The following is a 20,376-nucleotide window of genomic DNA, read 5'->3' as shown; positions in this document are numbered from 1 at the left end:
GTGCACCAGTGGCTGCCACTTGACGTTGTTCCTCCCCACAGAGAACTCGGTCCGTTGTGGCCAGTCCCGCCTGTGGTACTGCGCCTTGGTGTCTAAATCTTTCGTAGTAATTTTTTTATTACTTTAGTATAAATACATGTTAGTTTTTATTAATATGTTGTCTTTTTTCTGATTTTCTCATTGAATATAGGTACATTTCAAAATATCACCATCCTGGTCACAGAAGCAAAGTTTGTGGGGAATAATAGCCATTTTCTGTACTTTTTAGGCATAAGCAATAAGGAAATAACACTTACTACCCAGGAACAAAAAATAAATAAAAATTTGTTACACAGTGTTATTATTTGTGACCTACCAATGTCTGCAGCCAGGATCAATCGATGACAATCTTATTACCTGCAGATATTTAACATATGAGATGCGTTGCACCGTTAATTCCCCCTGTTTGATACTACTTCTCTTGTCCATATGCATGTGCAGATCGGTTTTTTTTCGCGGTTAAGCCATAGTCCCCACATACCGCTCGTAGAGTAACATTTGTATTAACGCTTGTTACAATATGAACAGCGCACTGAAAACGCGTACTATTTCATGTACTGCTTACAAAATGTGTTCACAAATCCACACTGAGAAAAACGATGATTGACAGACGGGTGTAAATTATTTTTTCGATAGTGTATTTAAATAGAGGTACTGCAGGTAAGTAGTTTTCAGTTTTAAATGCATAGTTTAACAAGACAACACTTGCCACCATCCTTAAAACCCATTGGTGAAAACGAGCAAAGTTATAGTTTAGTTTAACACGTAGGCTTTCGCGACCAATATTATTCATAATCAACGTTTTTGGGTTTAGATCGCGTTATTTATAAATGTGTCGTAACCCTCCACCACCCGACACGGCCAATAAGTAAAAAAGTGTCACGTTGACAAAAGACAAATAGTTCACTGCTTTAGCCCACCGGTGTGTTGAAGCGTGAAACCACAACATTTACAATTTTTTTTTAGTTTACATTATAATATGTTTATGCGAGAGCCAGGGGATTAAAGGACCCCGGGGTTCCGCCATGAAGTTACATTTATGGTTTTTAAAACTCCCCACGCTAACTGGAAAAGTTTATGATCTCATAGCACGGCGGTGATACATTGAACGAATAATAACCACATCACTGCGCTGTGTCAATCCGCTCCTGGATTGCACTTCCCATGCCATATTGGCCATCTGGATTGTTTGGCCATACCTCAGCATACTGGGTCAGTGTACTGGTGGGGGGGGGGGGGGGGGCAGCCTTCATTGTTTAGCTGTGGCCGGGAGACAAACCTCAAATCGGTGGGGTTGTTTTCTCTCGGTGCCCGCGAATCACTGCTTCACGGCCCACCGCGGTCGATGATCGTTTTTTTATAGCAAACGTGAAACGTTGAGCTAACGCTGGTCCAGCGGTTCCAACCACGTGTCCCTGTCAAATATGAAGGCAGCACCTCAGCTGTGCTGGTATTCGACTCGGTGTCTTAATGTCGTCGTCAAACATCGTCTCGCTCCGTTCTGAACAAACACCGCTTCCTTCATCCACAACAAAAAAATGGCAATGCAAACACGTGTCTGACAAAGGTAAATATACACTTCAACATTTAATATTTGCAGAGTTCAACAAGCATTATTACGCATTTTTTGGGTCTTTCTGTAAAGTCACGTAGATAGGTTCAACGAAAATAACAAAAAAACTACGACGTTTCGATCGCAACACAAGCGGTCGTCTTGACTTCTGAAAAATAAGCCGTCATGACGACCGCTTCTGTTGCGATCGAAACGTCGTAGTTTTTAGTTTTTTTGTTATTTTCTTTGAACCTATCTACGTTACTTTACCGAAAGACCCAAAGAATGTGAATTCCTGCAGTCATGAATGCTTTGAGTCAACATTATTACGTAAGCATTGATGGAAATAGATGCTGTGGTATGTTGCATTACAATTGTCTTGTTGTCCAGGCTGTTAAAAGCACTCAGGTAAATGAGGTCATAATCATGACTCGAGCAATTTCCGACGTAGGTTAAAAATGTTCATGCGTGAGCTTTGTATTTCTTTCCTTATATCTGTAAAGTGAAGTCCCAGTAAACATGAATGTTGGGCCAACATTGGGCCAATGTTACCTGTTTAGTGCGATTACGATCAACTCTGAAACATATATAATCCAATAAAGACTACATTGTATTATAAAGTTGTGTTGGCTGTCAGGGAAAACTAACCTGTAGACAACGGGTAATAAATCCCCCCCAAAAACTGGTATGAAACGGTAAGCCCTTTTTGTTTGACGCCACACGCACACGTCCAGAGGATCGTCTTTACTCGCAGCATCGAGCGTCTTGTATATGCGCGTGTATGTTGAACTTCATTCGTAGCCAACCGTGCTAACGGGAGGTGCGTTCTCCGACTCGAATGCTAAAGGCAAATCCATCATCATCATCAGCCATGATCGATCCACCACTTGCGTAGAGGCCTCGGCAAGCCCGCCACCATTTCTGGCGTTCCTGTGATTTAACAATAGACCCCCGATCCCCAACCCCACCTGTATGACCATAGGGTTTCCCCTTTCTGGCAATGTTTGGAGTCTGCGTGTCTCTCTCTCCCCGGGGGTCGCGTGGATTTTTTTTTTTACCTCCGGGTCCTCTGGATTTTCCCTCCACATTTAGAAACATGCATTGAGATTATTTCGATTGTTTTGCTGCTATAAATGTGCAAATAAGAAGCCACATTGTTGAGCTGCCATTTATGGCCAAGTCACTTCTGAAAAATAAGTTAATATCTCAGTGGGCTTTGCCTGGTAGGATGGGGATGGTTTCGTTTTATTTGTATGTGTTTGGGTGATTTTTTTTACCTTTCTTGAACTTTGCACTACTATCAAGTGTTTGCACTGTTTAAATCTTGACTTAAAGATTTCGTGACTGCAGGAAATCATATTCTTTGGGTCTGTCGGTAAAGTCACGTGGATAGGTTCAACAAAGAAGACGACCGCTTGTGTTGCGTTCGAAACGTCGTAGCTTTTTTTTGTATTTTGTTATTTTCTTTGAACTTATCTCCGTGATTTTACCGAAAGATCCAAATAATTTGTACTGTTTGTTGTTTGAACGTTCTTACCCGCCCTTACTGGACATCTGTGAACAAGAACTGTATAGCTCACCGGATTCCTCCTCCGGTATAAATACATATTCTGATTTCTGTTGATTGTGCAGGAGCATAGATTTTGTTTACGTGACACTCCTCGCACGTCGGGGTTTATGTTCTGTATCAGGCTCTTGTTGAAATAAAATTATAAATATATATCGAGACCTAGCATCTGCACACCAGTTGGTGTCATCGCGACATCTCCAAGCATGGACGTCCTCTCAGACACGTTCCATTCCTTGGCTGCCACGTCATCGTTATTGAGATGTCGTTCTTCCCCCGCACCTCCGATTAGCAGGGTTGGCTTCGTACGGTGCGAACGAAGTTAACCATTCATACATTCGGCCATCATCCTTTCCAGCGACATTTACTGACCAACAACAATTTAAAGCTTTCGTGACTGCAGGGATTCATCTTCTTGGTTCTTTCGGTAAAGTCACGTAGAAGGGAAATAATAAAAGAATAAAAATAAAACATAATAAAATTCTCACGACAACGCAAGCAGCCGTCCTCAGGTGAAGAACAGGACGGCTGCTTGCGAACACCTGTTCTTCACCTGAGGACGGCTGCTTGCGTTGTGGCCGAAACGTCGTGAGAATTCTATTTTATTATGTTTTATTTGTATTATTGTATTATTTCCCTTCTACGTGACTTTACCGAAAGAACCAAGAAGATGACCAACAACAGTTTCAGTCATTAACCGTCTCTAAAAATAAGCAACACTTAAGTACGAACGCATGTGTAGAGAGGGAAATAAATAATCGACGTATATGAATGATGTTTCGTCTTGTTTTTGTGAATAAAAGGTATTTGGATATCCGTGCAAAAAAGCTACCTAAATTTCAATGTCATATTTCAGGGAAGCAAAAGTTGAAGATTTTTGTGGCAAAGTTCAAAATGCCCCAACACCAGCCTCGACACACCTGTGCCATGCATGGTGGTCATTTTTCCATGCACTACCCAGGTAAAGCCACGGTTATCTTCCCGAGACCTGACGGACATGTGTGGCGCATTGCATGTGATTTAATCACAGGCAAATGTTACCTAATTAGAGCATTTATTTTGTGATACTGCGTTGGCAGTAGTGCGCAAAGCACACACAACAAAACCTAAACAAATTTGTCGATAACGCTTCCAAATAATTTTTTTTTATTACATTGAAAATCTACTAATTGATATGGCGGCCAAAAGAAAATACGAATACAAACATAATTGAAGATTTAATATTCAGTTTTGGTCTTACGTGTCAGTTGGCCCTCAAATCAGCGACCTGGTAAACAACGTTGGTATGTGGAAACGTTGAACGAACGTCCACCCAACGTTCGATGTTTACTGGATACATCTCTTTACCCAAACTACAAAAAAACAGGAAAGAATTATGCAAATCATCTGTAGTCTGAACGTGCCCAGGGCGGATTACTACTCGACTGTTTCATTCGTGTTGTTTATCGATGTTCTGGGTGTTTCCACAGAGCGTAATAAAGCTACATTATTTGGGAAGTTGCTTCACCTGATAGGCGTTGTGCAATCATATCCGCTGAAGGGGGTATAAAAACCACAGCCGTTCCTCACTTCTACGAGGTGTGAGCATTCAGTTACACACACCTACTGGATTCATCTCCGAATCCCCCCCTCTACCCACGTGAAGCAGTGGCGTGTGTGGGTGCCTCTCTCTTGGTAAGAAATCAGCCACTCGTACAAAGCCTTTCGCTCTGCCCACCATCTGTTAACATGTTACTGTTGTGTGCATTCTATATGATAATTGCAAATGTTGTACTGTTTGTTATTTTGTGCTTGTTATTGCAACGTTCTTACCCGCCCCGCCTGGACATCTGTGAAAAAGAGCGTTACAACTAATCGGATTCCTGCAGTATAAATCAATCTTTTATTTCGTTGTATTGTAATTGTTGTATATAGATATCACCATCATTATTATTTAGCTGTAATAGTGGCATATTGGGGTGAAGTGGTGGCGCGGTGATTAGCGCTGTGCGGCTATCACGTCAATGGCGAGTGGTTTCTGAACCGGTCGCAGTCCTCGCCCCTCCTTCAACTTGCATTGACTTGCGTGGTGAAGTATGGTCAAACAACCTTCACAACCAACACAGCATGGGGGAGGCCTTCATCCAGCAGTGGAGTGATACAACGGCTGAAAACTTTAATCTCGTTTTTTTTGTTCTTGGTACATGTTTTCTTGTTCATATTATTTGGCAGTTTTCCTTGAATTGTCAATCCACTGCTGGATTGAGGGTTGATTGACCATACTTCACCACGCTGGTCAGTGCGAGTTGATGAAGGCGTGGGACAGACGTCTATAGTCTTTGATGTAGAAAGCTGTATTTTTTTGCATTCATATTTGCTGCCTTCTAATTTACGATAATTGTGAGTACATTATTTTCAAATGGTCTTGAGCTATCGGTATTTTAACTTTAATAATTTGATCGCATGGCTCGAATCTTACGTGTAATTCCTCAATAACACCGCCTTAAAAGCAAGACATATACGAAAGGCGACGTGTCGAGCGATGACCCTTCTTCATGTGCCATTGCCCAGAATGTCACCCTAAATAAATGTGTTCGTTCAAGGAAGTGTGATTGACGAATGCGTTGTTGAGTATTCCTCGTTAACGCTGCTGGTGTAACCACTGCCAACGCAGCAGTAGCAGTAGCACCGCCACATTTGTGTAACATAACATTTGCGTAAACAACAGATATCGATTCTAAACAGGTATATGTTGCTATCTTTGCAGTAGTGGGTAATACACTAACGTACGATATACTTACTAAACAAAACATTCGTATTTTGCTAAAACACAAAAACGGTAGGAATAGTCGAATATATAACGGAGTACAAAAAAAATTCTGCTGGGTCATATCTCAGAATCACACACACACACACACGTTTAGACAACGCATACAGATTTCAGACATTAGACAGCACACACGTATCGATAACGTGAACAACTTCAGAATCAGAATCTTGATTTAGACGAGAAGAAATCCGATGAGCTATGAAGCTCTTTTTTGTCACAGATCTCCAGCATTGGCGGCTCAGCAAGTTACAATTAACAGTGTCTATGCCCCCTTTCAAATTGATTTTTTGAACTCCTCCTAGGCTGAGCAGCGATGGCTCGTCGTTCGGTGGGGCTGCTGCTGATGGTGTTGCTGGCCAAGGTGTCAGGTGAGCACAGTACTCTGCATCCCCACGTGATGTTCACGCACAGCCCTCTGTCAATCCACTGCTGGATGATGATGGCCTCATCCCAACGCTGTGCACATCGTGGGGTGTGGAAGGGCAGTGCCGGATTAGCCTAGTAGCAAAAGTAACGACATATGCCCCGCACTAAATGATTTCAAGCTATCAATTCCGGTTCAGTTATTCTTCACTTGCTCTATTACTATAGTACTATACTGCCTTCAATTTTTATGAACGACTAGTTGTTTAAGGTTAGCGATTTGTTGTATTATCTGGCTGTATAGCAAATGAAAAAAAGACAATTATTTTCATCTTGATTTGAACAGGAATCCATACTCTTTGGTTCTTTCGGTAAAGTCACGTAGTTAGAAATAAAATAACGCAAGTAAAAATTTGTGTTAATATATTTTATTATTTAAGGCCCCTTTATAACATAATATGCTATAGGCCCCGCACTAGCTTAATCCGGCACTGGGGGGAGGGGTGTCGTTTGATCACACTTAACGGAGTTTGCTACAATGCCCACTTAACCTAGCCTCGCAGCAGACGACAACAACCTGCAGCTGTGCCTGGTGGTTACCCATCCTAAGCACTATCCTTGCTTATATTCCGAGGTCTCAGTGAATGCTAACAGCAATATGAGTACATGTTATTGCAAGACTGCGTTAGCGGTGAGTAAATAGGAGTAGATGTTAATGGTGCACGAGCACGATTTATGAAAACTAAACACATGCGTCAATAAAACTTCCTTAAAACAAGCTACTGTATATGCCTAGTAGTAATATATAATAGGTGACGTTTTCTGGCAATATACGGGGGCCATTACCCATGATGTCACAAGTTTAGTTATCTTTTAAGGTAGTTTTATTGACGACGGTCAGTCTTTTATCAATGTGACTAAGATCGCTCTGCGAATGACATTGACCCCATTGTTCAAGAACCGAGTTTTTCGAAGCATGCCCGCAGAATCTGTACGCAAACCTTCGACTCTTGTGGGTGTCCAAAGCCAACCCGGTAATGTGACTGTTTAAAGGTAGCTGCAAACAAAAAACTCAACTCAACGTTATAAACAAAGTCAACGAATGCTAACCGCAAAAACAGGCGGAGTCACAGATGCGATTCGCTGTTGTCCGTTGTGCATTCTACTCTAGCTCTCTCACCCACATGTACGCGGTACACGAGGACACTAACGGGTACATTTAAACAACGCGTTGCATATTGTACAGATCCCCTCTGAACATTGAAGTAAAGTATACAGGCCACAATTGTTTACTTGAAGAATGTACGGTGCTTTTAACAGAGGAATGCCGTGACCCTGTGACTTACTTTAGAGATATGTCCAGATGATTTTAGAAGGTAAATAATTCTACAGTTTTATATCTTAGGTTTAAGGAACTGACCTACTTCAACTATTTTTTTTATCCGGGGTGCGAGAACTAATTTTGAGAACCAGTTGGGTGCAGGCTGCAGTCAAGGTTAAAGCACCATTGGTCTAAATCTTGATTAGAAGCTTTCGTGACTGCAGGAATCCATACTCTTTTGTTATTTCGGTAAAGTGACGTAGGTAGAAATATAAAATAAAACAAAATAAAATACATCACGACGTGTCGATCGCAACACAAACGGTCGTCCGTCAGCTCTCTCGCTGGTTCAGCAGTTCCACTGCTGGATTATATTTTTTCCGCCTGAGGACAACCGCTTGTGTTGCGATCAAAACATCGTGATATATTATTTTATGTTTGCTTTTATTTTTCTACCTACGTGACTTTACCGAAAGAACCAGAGAGTATGGATTCCTGCAGTCACGAAAGCTTCAAATCAAGATTTAGACCAATGGTGCTTAACCTTGACTGCAGCCTGCACCCAACTGGATAAAAAAAAACGTCGAAGTAGGTCAGTTCCTTAAACCTTAGATATAAAACTGTAGAATAATTTACCTTCTTACATCATCTGGCCATGCCTCGCGCCCCAAGAAAGGGCATCTCGCACCCCCATGCGGTGCGTCCACACCAGGTTAAGAACCACTGCTTTATACGAACATATAATTAGGGGCCGTCCATAAATGACGTCACGCACCTACGGGGAAGGGGGGGGTCAGACATTTGTGACGATGTGTGACGAGGGGGGGGGGATTTGAGAAATGTGACGTCACATCAAAATGCGCAACTTTAAATAAATATAGACACCACGTTCTATTTTATTAAATAGACTTTTTAATAAATGTTTTCTCCTACAACATCAGAGTGCATCGCCACATTAAATACGCACTACAATGACAATAGTTTAAAGCGATTTGAAGCATGTTTTATTTGGGGGGGGGGGGCAGAGATTTGTGACGTCATATTTGAGGGGGGGTCTGACTTTTTGTGACGTCGTGTGACGAAGGGGGGGGGGGTATAATCGTCCAAAATCGCGTGACGTCATTTATGGACGGCCCCTTACCCATTTTTTTCATGACATATACCCGGGGAATATTCCGAAGTCCGTTTCTCCGTTTGTGAGATAGAGCTTTGCAGCTCTTGAGATTCATCCAGTTCTGCCTCCGTCTGTGGACTCTTCACACAAGTTTAGGTGGAAACAATACATTCCCTTAAACAAGCCCACTTCCAATCTCACCCGCCATTGGTGGACATGCACAAATAACAAAAATAACTCAAGATATTCGTCAACAACACTGTGGCCTTAAAAATAAAGAAAGATATTTAATAAACGACGTTTCGGGAAATTGCCCTTCTCCAATAGCACGTGAAGAAGGGCAATTGCCCAAAACGTCGCCTATTATATAGTTTATTTCAAGGCAGTGTGATTGACGAGTGTATCGAGTTGTTTGTGTCACTACACAGAGTATAAAATTGGCGACATTTCGGGTAATGACCATCCTTTACAGCAGATATAAAACCCCTGGGGAGATGTTTTTGGTTTTATTTCACGAGTGTGTCATCGGGGTGTATATATAAGTTCGTTTAGAGGCCACGGCTGCGTTCCAGCGCAATATGTGCGCTAGACCGCGTGCCCGTGAGCGCACGCCCACGTGCGCTAGAACGAGGTTTGCTTCCTGCCATCGTTTTTTTTTTCCCAGAATCGTCGTGCTTCTGTGTTTTTTAAAATAATGTGTCAGGCTTCCTGCTATCTTTTCGAAATAAATACACGACCCAAGCAGTTTGTTCTTCTTCTGGATATATACCGGGTGGTTTAGTTTTACCACAGAGGTGGCAACCCCAGCTAGAGCTTGTGTGAGTGTGGGTGTAAGTTCACTGGGGAGCGGTGGTGCAGCGGTTAGCGCTACGCTGCGCTACGAACCCTGCGACCCGGGTTCGATTCCCGCTCACGGCCAACACCCAGTGACGATTATCTGAACCGGTCCTGGGCCTCCCCTAGGTCGACTCAGCCTCAAATGAGTGCCTGGTGCGGTGTGTAAACATCGCCACTAGGGAGACAAAGGCGGTCGGGCGTGGTGCTGGCCACCCACCCCCTCGTGTGCCGTTCCGGCCTTCATAGGTGCTCGCTAACAGCACTTGCCCCTACAGTCTGTTAAGGCTACACGGGGGATCTTTGTAAGTTCACGCACCTATGGGACAGCCTTAGGGTTAGTTGCTATAAGTTTCCGCTTATATTTGTTTGTTATTGCATGTGTTTTATTTTACGTGCACATTTCTTTGCACGTTAAACTCGCTCGTGAGTTTATTTTTGGGCAATGCCTCACATTAGTGGCATAGTTAGGGGGGGGGGCGGTGAGCAACGTTGTGTCCGAAGTTTTACGAAGCATTCGAACATTGCCTCGGGGATCATTAACAAGATTCGGGCTCCCTTATTGGCCTGGCTCTGTGAGCTTGCGCGTATGTATGTCGAACTTCTTACGCACCGTACGTAGCCAACCGTGCACGCCACTGAAATAACGACGCCTGATCCTCTGTGAAACGTTATAGGGGCCGTCCATAAATTACGTCACGCACCTGGGGGGGGGGGGGGTCAGACATTTGTGACGATGTGACGAGAGGGGGGGGAGGGTTTGATCAATGTGACGTCACATCAAAATGCGCAACTTTAGATAAATATAGACAACACGTTCTACTTAATTAAATAGACTATTTGATAAATGTTTTCTCCTACAACATCAGAGTGCAGCGCCACATTAAATACGCACTACAATGACAATAGTTTAAAGCGATTTGAAGCATTATTTTGGGGGGGGGGGGCAGAGCTTTGTGACGTCATATTTGAGGGGGGGGGGTCTGACTTTTTGTGACGTCGTATGACGAAGGGGGAGGGGTAAAATCGTCCAAAATCGCGTGACGTCATTTATGGACGGCCCCATACCGCACGTGACACATACAATCCTGTCATATATATCACGTTTCGATGTGACTCCTCACCATTATCGCCATCATCATCATTCCCACAGGGGTTGTAAAGTGAGTTCCACATGATGAGGTTGTACTGCACCACTTGGTGAGGTTGATGTCAGGTGGAGACTTGGGTTCCAGTCATAAGGAATGTGAAAATTCACCACTGGCTCAGAATGCCCGAAGCTTGTTTTGGATATGGACATTGCACTTCGATTCTTTAGATACAACAGAACATATGCAATCGCCTAAACTCTGAATATGGGGTGTGAAAGACGCGAGGGTTACTGAGCTGTATGTGCCATGGTGACAAAACATAGTGCGTGAAGTGACTTAAATACATTACACAGATCTTAACACGAACGGGTGTTTTATTTATCTCTATATAATTGTATTCGATGATAATTTAATTCAGCCAATAATGCATTTTGTGGTACATGTTTTAATTCACCTTGTTCCTCTATTTATTTGTTTTCGTTCTGGCTGTGTATCCAACGTGGGCCTCTCGATCTCCGGTGTAAACCAGACAAAATCAACATTGCCCCTTGTTTAAGAATAATGAGCGTAGGTTAAGCCCAAAAAAATAAAGGGCGTGTAAACACATTGGTCAATCAGTATGTATGTATGTTGAACTTCTTTCGCACCGTACGTAGCCAAACAGTGCGACAAATTGTTTGCCAAGTTCCATTTGTAACTGCCCAAAGTCCCGAGAGAGGCGGTGTGAGTGGGCGAGACCGGAGGGGAAGTTCACCGCAAAGTCTAATCGGCCCAAGTCAAAAGCCATGTCCGAGCTTGCCACATCACATCCAAGCTTGCCACATGTATACAACATTCCCCTGAGCTCACTTGAGATGACTCAGTTCCTCATTTTATATACCCCTTAGGCAAATACAATCATTCTCCCCGTGTACTCGGCTCATCTGGGTCAGTCACAACGCCCTTGTCCAACATGGGGGTTCATCTAAATCCAGTATTTGCTAAGTGTGTATTTGATTATTGTCAACGAGGAGGAAAAAAAATGTGAACCTCCTCTTGGACTTGTTGAGAAGCTCACAAATAAATTACCACAAAAGCCTCCGTCTCGAACTTCTGGCAGTCGGCCAAAGTGACTTTGGACGCGTGCTTGTTGATCATCTATTTACACTCACCGAGCACACAACAAATGATACTTAAGTACAGGCAGTCCCCGGGTTACAGAAGGGTTAGGTTCCTGAGAACGATCGGTAACCCGAATTTTACGTATGTCGGCAACTGAACAATTTTCCCCCAAAATTCAATATTAATTCCATTGACCTCAATACGAGTAAAGCTCGAACGAGGCGTAAGGCGACTGCCAGCCTTGCGCCTCCTGGCTCCACAGTGTTCATCGGCAACCTCACCGCGCTGCACTTCTTGCGCTTACGAAACTAACGCAACATCTTTTCACGTGTCGAATTTTTTTACACGATTTATGGGAGAATGTACGTAATGTCAGATTTCCGTAAGTCGGGTCTTCCGCAACCCGTGGACTGCCTGTACGTATTGTTTGTAATACAACCTCTATCATTCCACTGACGGATGAAAACCTCCCTACTCCCTTCGGTCGTGCGGGCTGTTTGACCATACTTCATTGTGCTGGTCAATGCGGGTTGTCAAGACGGACAGCATAGATGTGGAAGAATTGAAGTCGAGTGTAACAATGGATTTTCCTGCCCTCTGCTACCCATAATGCCAACTGCATTATGGGTAGCATAATGCCAACTGCATTATGGGTAGCATAATGCCAACTGCATTATGGGTATCTCTTCAAGCACTTTCAAGGCTCAACCCTGATTTGGTTATGAGCGATGTTCTCTTACCTGCTTTTAATTTTGAACATTAGTAGGAGAATTTAAGAACAAAAAACATGTAAGAGAAAACTCTGAATTTTGTTATAGCATAAAACCGATCATACGGTTGCATGATTGCAATGTGATGTTGGAGTAAAAGTACAGTTAAATAAAGATTCCGATTCCAAAAGTGACAGTAAATATTCAGTTTCATTCTAAAATTCTGTTCTGGAAGTGTATTCTTATAGTCCATTTTACTGTTTTCATTGGTAGTAATTAGGCTGATTATATATTTTTTCAGTTTACATGAAATAAATACTTCACAATATACTGCAATTAAACAGAATACTCTTTTGCAAGACATTGGTTGTCCATTAGCGTCCTTGTACCAAATATTCTTTGGTTCTTTCGGTAAAGTCACGTAGAAAGAAAAAGAAAAATAATAAAAAATATGTTTTTTTAAGTTTTGAGTCGTGATTTGCAGAAGTTACGGAGGGTGGAGCGGGAGCTCCAGACAGTTTGCTTGGTTTAAAAAAAATGTCGTTTGAAAATATTGGTCTGCTTGAAAATATATGAGGTTGATAGGCCGATGGACTAAACCATATATCCATATGTATATGTGGAGACAAGGAACGGACTTCTGATTAGTATATGCTAAATACAATTACAGGTTAGTTTAGTTGACAAGACAAATATTGTAAAACAATTGCAATGGACCTAAACCATGCACACACATTTGTAATTACAACCGCATTAACTCAAACATTTCCGTGTGCATGAATTATAGCCATGACTTATAAATGTGCATGGATCCTACTTTTTAGGAAAGTGTGATATCGTTATTCCTTGTTTCGTTTTTCTCTATTTCAGCTCTTTCACATTTCTACCCATATGGAGTGACAACAGGAGATTCTGTAAATCCACAAGTTGATGATGGTGGAAGTCCATCCGTTCCCATTGCAACCTCCTTTGCGTTCTTTGAAAGAGCGTACCAAGCACTGTTTGTAAGTATATTACATCACATTTCCTCTGCTTGCTTAAGGTCCGTAGCATAGATATATGCCACAGACTGCTGAAACTGCTTCCTGTGTATAGTTTGTTGTCCTTCCTCTGCACCTCCAATTAGCACGGTTGGCTACCTACGGTGCAAAAGACGTTCAACATACATAGACTCACACAGAGACCAATAGACTCACACAGAGACACATAGACTCACACAGAGACACATGGACTCACACAGAGACACATAGACTCACACAGAGACACATGGACTCACACAGAGACACATAGACTCACACAGAGACACATAGACTCACACAGAGACCAATAGACTCACACAGAGACCCATAGACTCACACAGAGACACATAGACTCACACAGAGACACATAGACTCACACACAGACACATGGACTCACACAGACACATGGACTCACACAGAGACACATAGACTCACACAGACACATGGACTCACACAGACACATGGACTCACACAGAGACACATGGACTCACACACAGACACATGGACTCACACAGAGACACATGGACTCACACAGAGACCCATAGACTCACACAGAGACACATAGACTCACACAGAGACACATAGACTCACACAGAGACACATGGACTCACACAGAGACACATGGACTCACACAGAGACCCATAGACTCACACAGAGACCCATAGACTCACACAGAGACACATGGACTCACACAGAGACCCATAGACTCACACAGAGACCCATATACTCACACAGAGACCCATATACTCACACAGAGACCCATAGACTCACACAGAGACACATGGACTCACACAGACACATGGACTCACACAGAGACACATGGACTCACACAGAGACACATGGACTCACACAGAGACACATGGACTCACACAGAGACACATAGACTCACACAGACACATGGACTCACACAGAGACACATAGTTTGTACTTCGTCTGCACCTCTGATTAGCACGGTTGGCTACGTACGGTGGTGCGAAAGAAGCCCAACATACGTACGTCTACTTTTATTTCTGCAACAAAAAATTCAACAATGGGTTACAGTAGTACAAAACGGGTTGAGAACCACCTGCTCTAGAGGACAGTGCCATGAGAAACCAAATGCAGGACTGCACCTTTACCATTGTTTTATATAATATATGAGCAGCAACAAAGCCAATGTCTTTGTTTGCCGTCTGAACAATGGCTGGATAATGTCACCGGATGCGAATCTTTTCGGACTTGAATTACTGGTCACAAAGAGCGCCAGGTAAAGTTAAAGTGCTCCTTTAACAGAAAGGATAAAACACATTACACACCATTCACGAGAGTAATGTATTTGCAATCTGTGGAGAAACCTTTAATGACAATGCGTGGGCGGCTCGCCCTTCAAAAAGGTAGAGGTGGCACTCGTGATGTAGGCATTATTCATTGCGCTGAGAAAAAAGATTGTCCAAAAAATCCTGAAAAAAGTCTTCAATCGCGTTGAGGATGTTTCAATGCAAATCGTTATAACTTCATGGATAATCATTCGCATGACTGTGATTTCACATTACTCTACAGCTATGCATGTACTCTGTTGAATCTATTTGGTAGCGTACGTAGCCAACCGACGCTAAATGTAGATGCGGGGCTAGGACAACAAACAAAGCCAATGCATTCAGGAATTGTTTCTCTTTTACCCAATTTTATTCGTAGTAGTAGGTTTTAACCCTTTTAAACTGGTACAAAACTGACACCTTTATTCAAGGCATCATGTTTGCAATAACCACAACACAAGTAGTCAAAAAAGCAAACAAAAAAGAAGCAACTCTGATAATGATAATAATATGCACTATCCTTGAAGTTGATTGGTCCACACCCGAGACGGCTTTCTTTAGAGCCTAGTCCCCATTGGTGTTGGACCAGATGACACCAGAAGGCGTACAACTCAAACACAGTGCAATATCAGAGTATTGAGAGCTCGGGGTAAGCATTTACACTATGATATCTCTTTTACCAGTGGCAAAATATAGTAGTAGGTTTTACCCTTTTAAACTGGTACAAAACTGACACCTTTATTCAAGGCATCATGTTTGCAATAACCGCCAATTGAAACTCTCGCGGAACGCAGCCATCATCCCATGATAATAATAGTAATGATAAGTTACGATAATTTCAACTTGTAACGTGCACAGTATTGGCTCGCCCTCATAGAGAGAACGACTTGGAGGCGCAAGGAACCATTGACAAGCAGGAAGGCAGCCACGTGACAAGTGGTTGCCAAAAATTGCCCAAGCTTTGAGGCCCTCTGTATATTAAGGCGTTATCGGTCGATTCGTGAGTGTTTACATGTGGGGGAAACAAAACCAGAGCACCGGGAGAAAAAAACTCACACTTGCGAGAAGGGAAACACAAAATAGCCTGTAGTGGGTGATATCACAGTTGCTAGTTCTGATATCTCTTCAAGTGTACGCGAAACAACACTCGCAGCACTTTCCCGCATGCCTTGCTACAGAGATGCCCGTGGAGTGACAGCAACACCAATTCTCACGAATTATCAAGTGAAGTTAAAAAAAAAACTAACTTAATGTGATTGTTTTCTTGTGCAGACTGCGACAAAAACAAGTGACAACATCTGAGAACCCAGCTTAGTGATGGGTGGCAAAAAACCCAGATTCAAACTCAGGATCCCAGTCAGTGCCGGATTATCCTAGTCGCAAAAGTAGCACATGCTACGGGCCCCGCATTTTCAAGGGCCCCTGCGCTAAATGCTTTCAAGCTATCAATTCCGGTTAAGTGATTCTGCACTTGCTCTATCACTATAGTACTATACTGCCTTCAACTTTTATGTGCGACTGAGTGTTTAAGGTTAGAGATTTGTCGTATTATCTCGTTGTATAGCAAATAAAAAAAAACAATTACCTTACTATGCAAGTCAAAAATTGTGATTTGATATTGTTATTTATTTATTTAGGGCCCCTTTATAACATCATATGCTACAGGCCCCGCACTAGCTTAATCCGGCACTGATCCCAGTGCTGATGGACTATCTCCCCGATGAACCTCAGCCATCCTTCAAGTCAAGTCAAAGTGATTTTCTGCTCAAATGAGCATTGACGCGGAATGCATCTCCAGTTGACAGCCCTGAACCAGTCGTGGAAATTCACCATTCCTCTCGTGGGGGCGAGTCTCTCCATTTGGTAACACACGGTTGACTTCCCTACAAAGTGGTACTCATTTTAATGACCCTGGAGGGGTGATGGGCTTCGTCAACCTCGACAGGATTACTTCTTGTCTGAGTTTGACTTGGATATTTGTAACGAAATCTGGTACTACGATTGTGTTGAACCTCATTACAGTATACTGCTTTTTATGTTTAGTTTGTTGTCCTTCCCCCGCACCTCCGATTAGCATGGGGGACTACGTACGGTGCAAAAAAAGTTCAACATACATACTACATGGTTTGATCGATCTTGGCTGACTGAGAAATATGCCCATGTGAGGTCTGTGGAAAAGGACGCAACGCTAACCCCCAACCAGGATTTGAACTCGCAACGCTTTCCAAATGCGAGCCCGCTTGCTCCACCGCCGCTGAGCCTCCGACACCGCAACCTCCAATGAGTAACGCACCGCACGCGTGCGTCTTCTTTGCAAACCCCCCGCAGGTGAACAACAACGGCGTGATCTCGTTCGAGGTGGCCGTGGCAGAGTTCACCTCGCAGGCGTTTCCGCTGAGCGACGGGCGAGCGTTCATTTCCCCCTTCTGGGCCGACGTCGACAACCGCCACAAGGGGCAGGTCCTCTACCGAGAGACGACGGACGCTGACCTCTTGCAGAAGGCGACCGAGGACGTGCGCGCCTACTTCGCCGACTTCCAAGACTTTGCGGCCACGTGGGTTTTCATCGCCACGTGGGACCGTGTGACCTACTACGGAGGAAGCGCCGTCACATCGGTAAGCGTTTTTTGTTCGGTTTTGAAAGAACGAACACCCACGGTGCCGTGTTTTTTTACATTGGAGGAAACTGATTTCTAAGTTAGCCATTCACAGTTTTGAAAGTAAGTGCAGTATCAGAGCATGAGGATTTTGGCAAAAAAATATTTTAATCACCATGTTTAATAATTTACTGTGCTTTGTCAATCTACTACTGGATAAGGCCCTCTTTACGCCGATGTAGTCCATGGGGTTGCTTTGAACGTGCAGGCGACTGGCTGGACACTTGTTCTGGGGCCAAAGCCGCCCATACATCACAGCTCATCCACATCCAATGTTTAAAATATTGTTTTGGCAAGTTGACCAGGAGTACATAATTCATTCATTAAAATGTAACGTTGCTTTTAGTGACCAAATTGGGCTGAGTGCCAAACTGGCTATTTCCTCTTAATGTTTTTATGTGTCGCTTAATGCTTGCAGGAGAACACCTTCCAGGCTTTGCTTATCACCAATGGGACGTCATCGTTTGCAATGTTCAACTACGGAGACGTGAGCTGGACTACAGGAACGGCGAGCAATGGAGTCAATGGTGTTGGAGGAACTCCCGCTCAGGTGTGATGTCCCAGCTCACTTGACCGCTAGGGGCTGTCCGAAGCCAGAAACAACAATAACAAATAGTCAAAGTTTTACGAAGTTGGGATACTGTACATATAGCAATGATTGATGCCCCCCTACTGGCAGACTAATGTCTGTTCGCAGTCCAGGTGCTGAAGTCACCTTGTGCCGCCTAGGGACAGCTGCTACTGGGGGTGCCCTTTTAAATGTGTTGAGATGAGATATGATGTAAGTCACTAATTGTGTATGAAGCGCTTTTAGATGCCCAGTGTAACAGGCGCTCTATCAAAAATAAATAATTGTCCATGTAATATCATGTGCTTTAGCGTGGGTTAGTTTATATATATAGTCTCTGTGACAGCGGCACAAGCCAGGTCAGGGAGAGACAGGTGAGATCAATAAAAGCCAAAATATAAATAACACTTCCGTCCCATATTTGACTTTACACACAAACAATAAAAGTACATTTGTACAACCCATCCGTCGCCTGAGAATCACATCTTGCCAGCGGCATTGAATTAATACAAGCAAACTATAGACCCATTTCGACATTCATCTTCTCATGAGGTCACTTGAACCAAAATTGGCGAACGGCCCGATGTTTATAGGCAAGGACCCTCTCATAAATGGTTTCTAGTTCGTTGCAAAACATATACTGAAATGTATGTGTACAAAAGCATCCATTAGCATCGCTGTGGAGAAGGTTATTAACAAAATACTTAAAACACATAATAGTTTCCATCATTACATTGCACCTGTGAGATTATCAGCTTCAGTGTTGCCTTTGGTGCCATCTTTTGACCGAGGCCTTGGACACAGGAGGGCTCTTCCTGGCACTACTTTTGATTCTCAATTTGCAAGCGGAACAATGGACTAAAGTTTTTCGATCGATTGATCGAAAAGTTATACTAAGGGTGAAGACAGACTTTTCCATTCCCCTGCACCTCCCATTAGCGCGGCTGGCTATGTATGGTGCGGAAGAAGTTCAAAATAACTTTCAAAATACACACATATATTCTATTCTATTCTAATACGAAGGTTTGATCCTATTCATAATAATGTGATGACAATGATCCAAACATAATTCTACCTCTCAATTAATCATCAGCAGCGTGACGATGCTCTCTAACGCACCCGTGTGCTGCAGCAGTGATACATTGGCACGTTTCGTTCACGTGACAACTTTTATGAATTAGCTGTGTTTGGTGGTGGAGGGCTCGTGCGCACACATTTTGCAATGCGTTGCATAGCCACCAAAGTTGCAGCTCAACCACTATGTTGCTTTGTGATTTCAGGCTGGGTTTAACAGTGGCGGATCGACGCACTATTTCAACATCCCAGGATCAAGAACCGCGGACATAATTAATGTAGAAATGACCAGCAATGTCAACTATCCGGGCAGGTGGATTTTCAGAACTGACGCCTTTAGTGTTGCCGGCGGCTGTTACGCCAACGGTAAGGCTCCGCACGTCATATTGGTAAAAAAAACTACCACATTGGTTGACCACACCTCAGTCAAACCACATCTTCCTCATCTTTTGCACATGTGTGTAATGGTGGTGCTGCAATAATTAATGTATATCTTGTATTGCGTCAGTACTGTGCCTGACAAAACACACTGATTTCACAGTTTAGAGGCAGCCGGGTGGGTCAGATTTAACACCACTGTGAGATCCTGGCTTCGAATCTGGTTCTCGGCCAGCTGTGATTAAACCGGGTTACTCAATATAACATGTCGGCTTTCACAAACAATATTATTCATAATGGAGGGTTTCGGTTAGATTGCATGAATATTAGTGTGTCATTAAACCCGATACCATCACGTAAACAAAACATACCAATTCGTTACTAGTACAGCACACCGGTGTGTTGGTGAGTAAACCCAACACGGTTTGCTGTACTAGCAACAAATTGGCATATTAGAGAGTAAGCCCAATACACTGAATTACAAATATTAGTTTGCACATGAAATTAGACAATCTCTTAGCAGACTGTGGGAAAGTGTGACCCCTGCTGTGTAAAGGATGCAAAGGTCACTTGAAGTCTCGTGGGGTAAATTATCTTCTGCAGCCATTCTCTGAGACGCCGGGGTACAATGCTCTGTAAGATTTCTGAATGGATGCCTCTCTCATGACGTGATGCTGATCGCACGACTATGAATACATTGCTGGGGGAAAGACCCAAAATAATTCAGTTTCCTTAAAAAGTAACTACATATTTGTTGAATGATAATATAAATCATATGCGATTATTAAAACACTGCAGTGCATAACATTGCACAACACTTTCCTCCACTTGCTGTACACTGCTGCGTTTGTCAGGTATTTCCAATTGGGGATTTAAATGTCTTG

General features: G+C 43.1%; 1 protein-coding gene across 1 annotated transcript in view; it reads left to right on the top strand.

Moving 5' to 3' along the window:
• Positions 1–4,698: 4,698 nt before the first annotated feature.
• LOC133342050 (alpha-tectorin-like) overlaps positions 4,699–20,376 on the top strand; it is a 41,964-nt gene continuing 26,286 nt past the window's right edge. Inside the window, exons 1-6 of the mRNA XM_061550951.1 lie at positions 4,699–4,832; positions 6,270–6,335; positions 13,372–13,505; positions 17,144–17,431; positions 17,891–18,022; positions 19,321–19,480. Coding sequence (XP_061406935.1) covers positions 6,281–6,335; positions 13,372–13,505; positions 17,144–17,431; positions 17,891–18,022; positions 19,321–19,480 — 769 coding nt within the window. The 5' untranslated portion in view covers positions 4,699–4,832; positions 6,270–6,280. The remainder of the gene's footprint in view (positions 4,833–6,269; positions 6,336–13,371; positions 13,506–17,143; positions 17,432–17,890; positions 18,023–19,320; positions 19,481–20,376) is intronic.

Source organism: Lethenteron reissneri, chromosome 13, assembly GCF_015708825.2.
Source record: "Lethenteron reissneri isolate LAM-NWPU_2019-01 chromosome 13, ASM1570882v1, whole genome shotgun sequence".
NCBI classification, from domain to species: domain Eukaryota; kingdom Metazoa; phylum Chordata; class Hyperoartia; order Petromyzontiformes; family Petromyzontidae; genus Lethenteron; species Lethenteron reissneri.
This window is presented reverse-complemented; position numbering and strand designations above follow the sequence as displayed.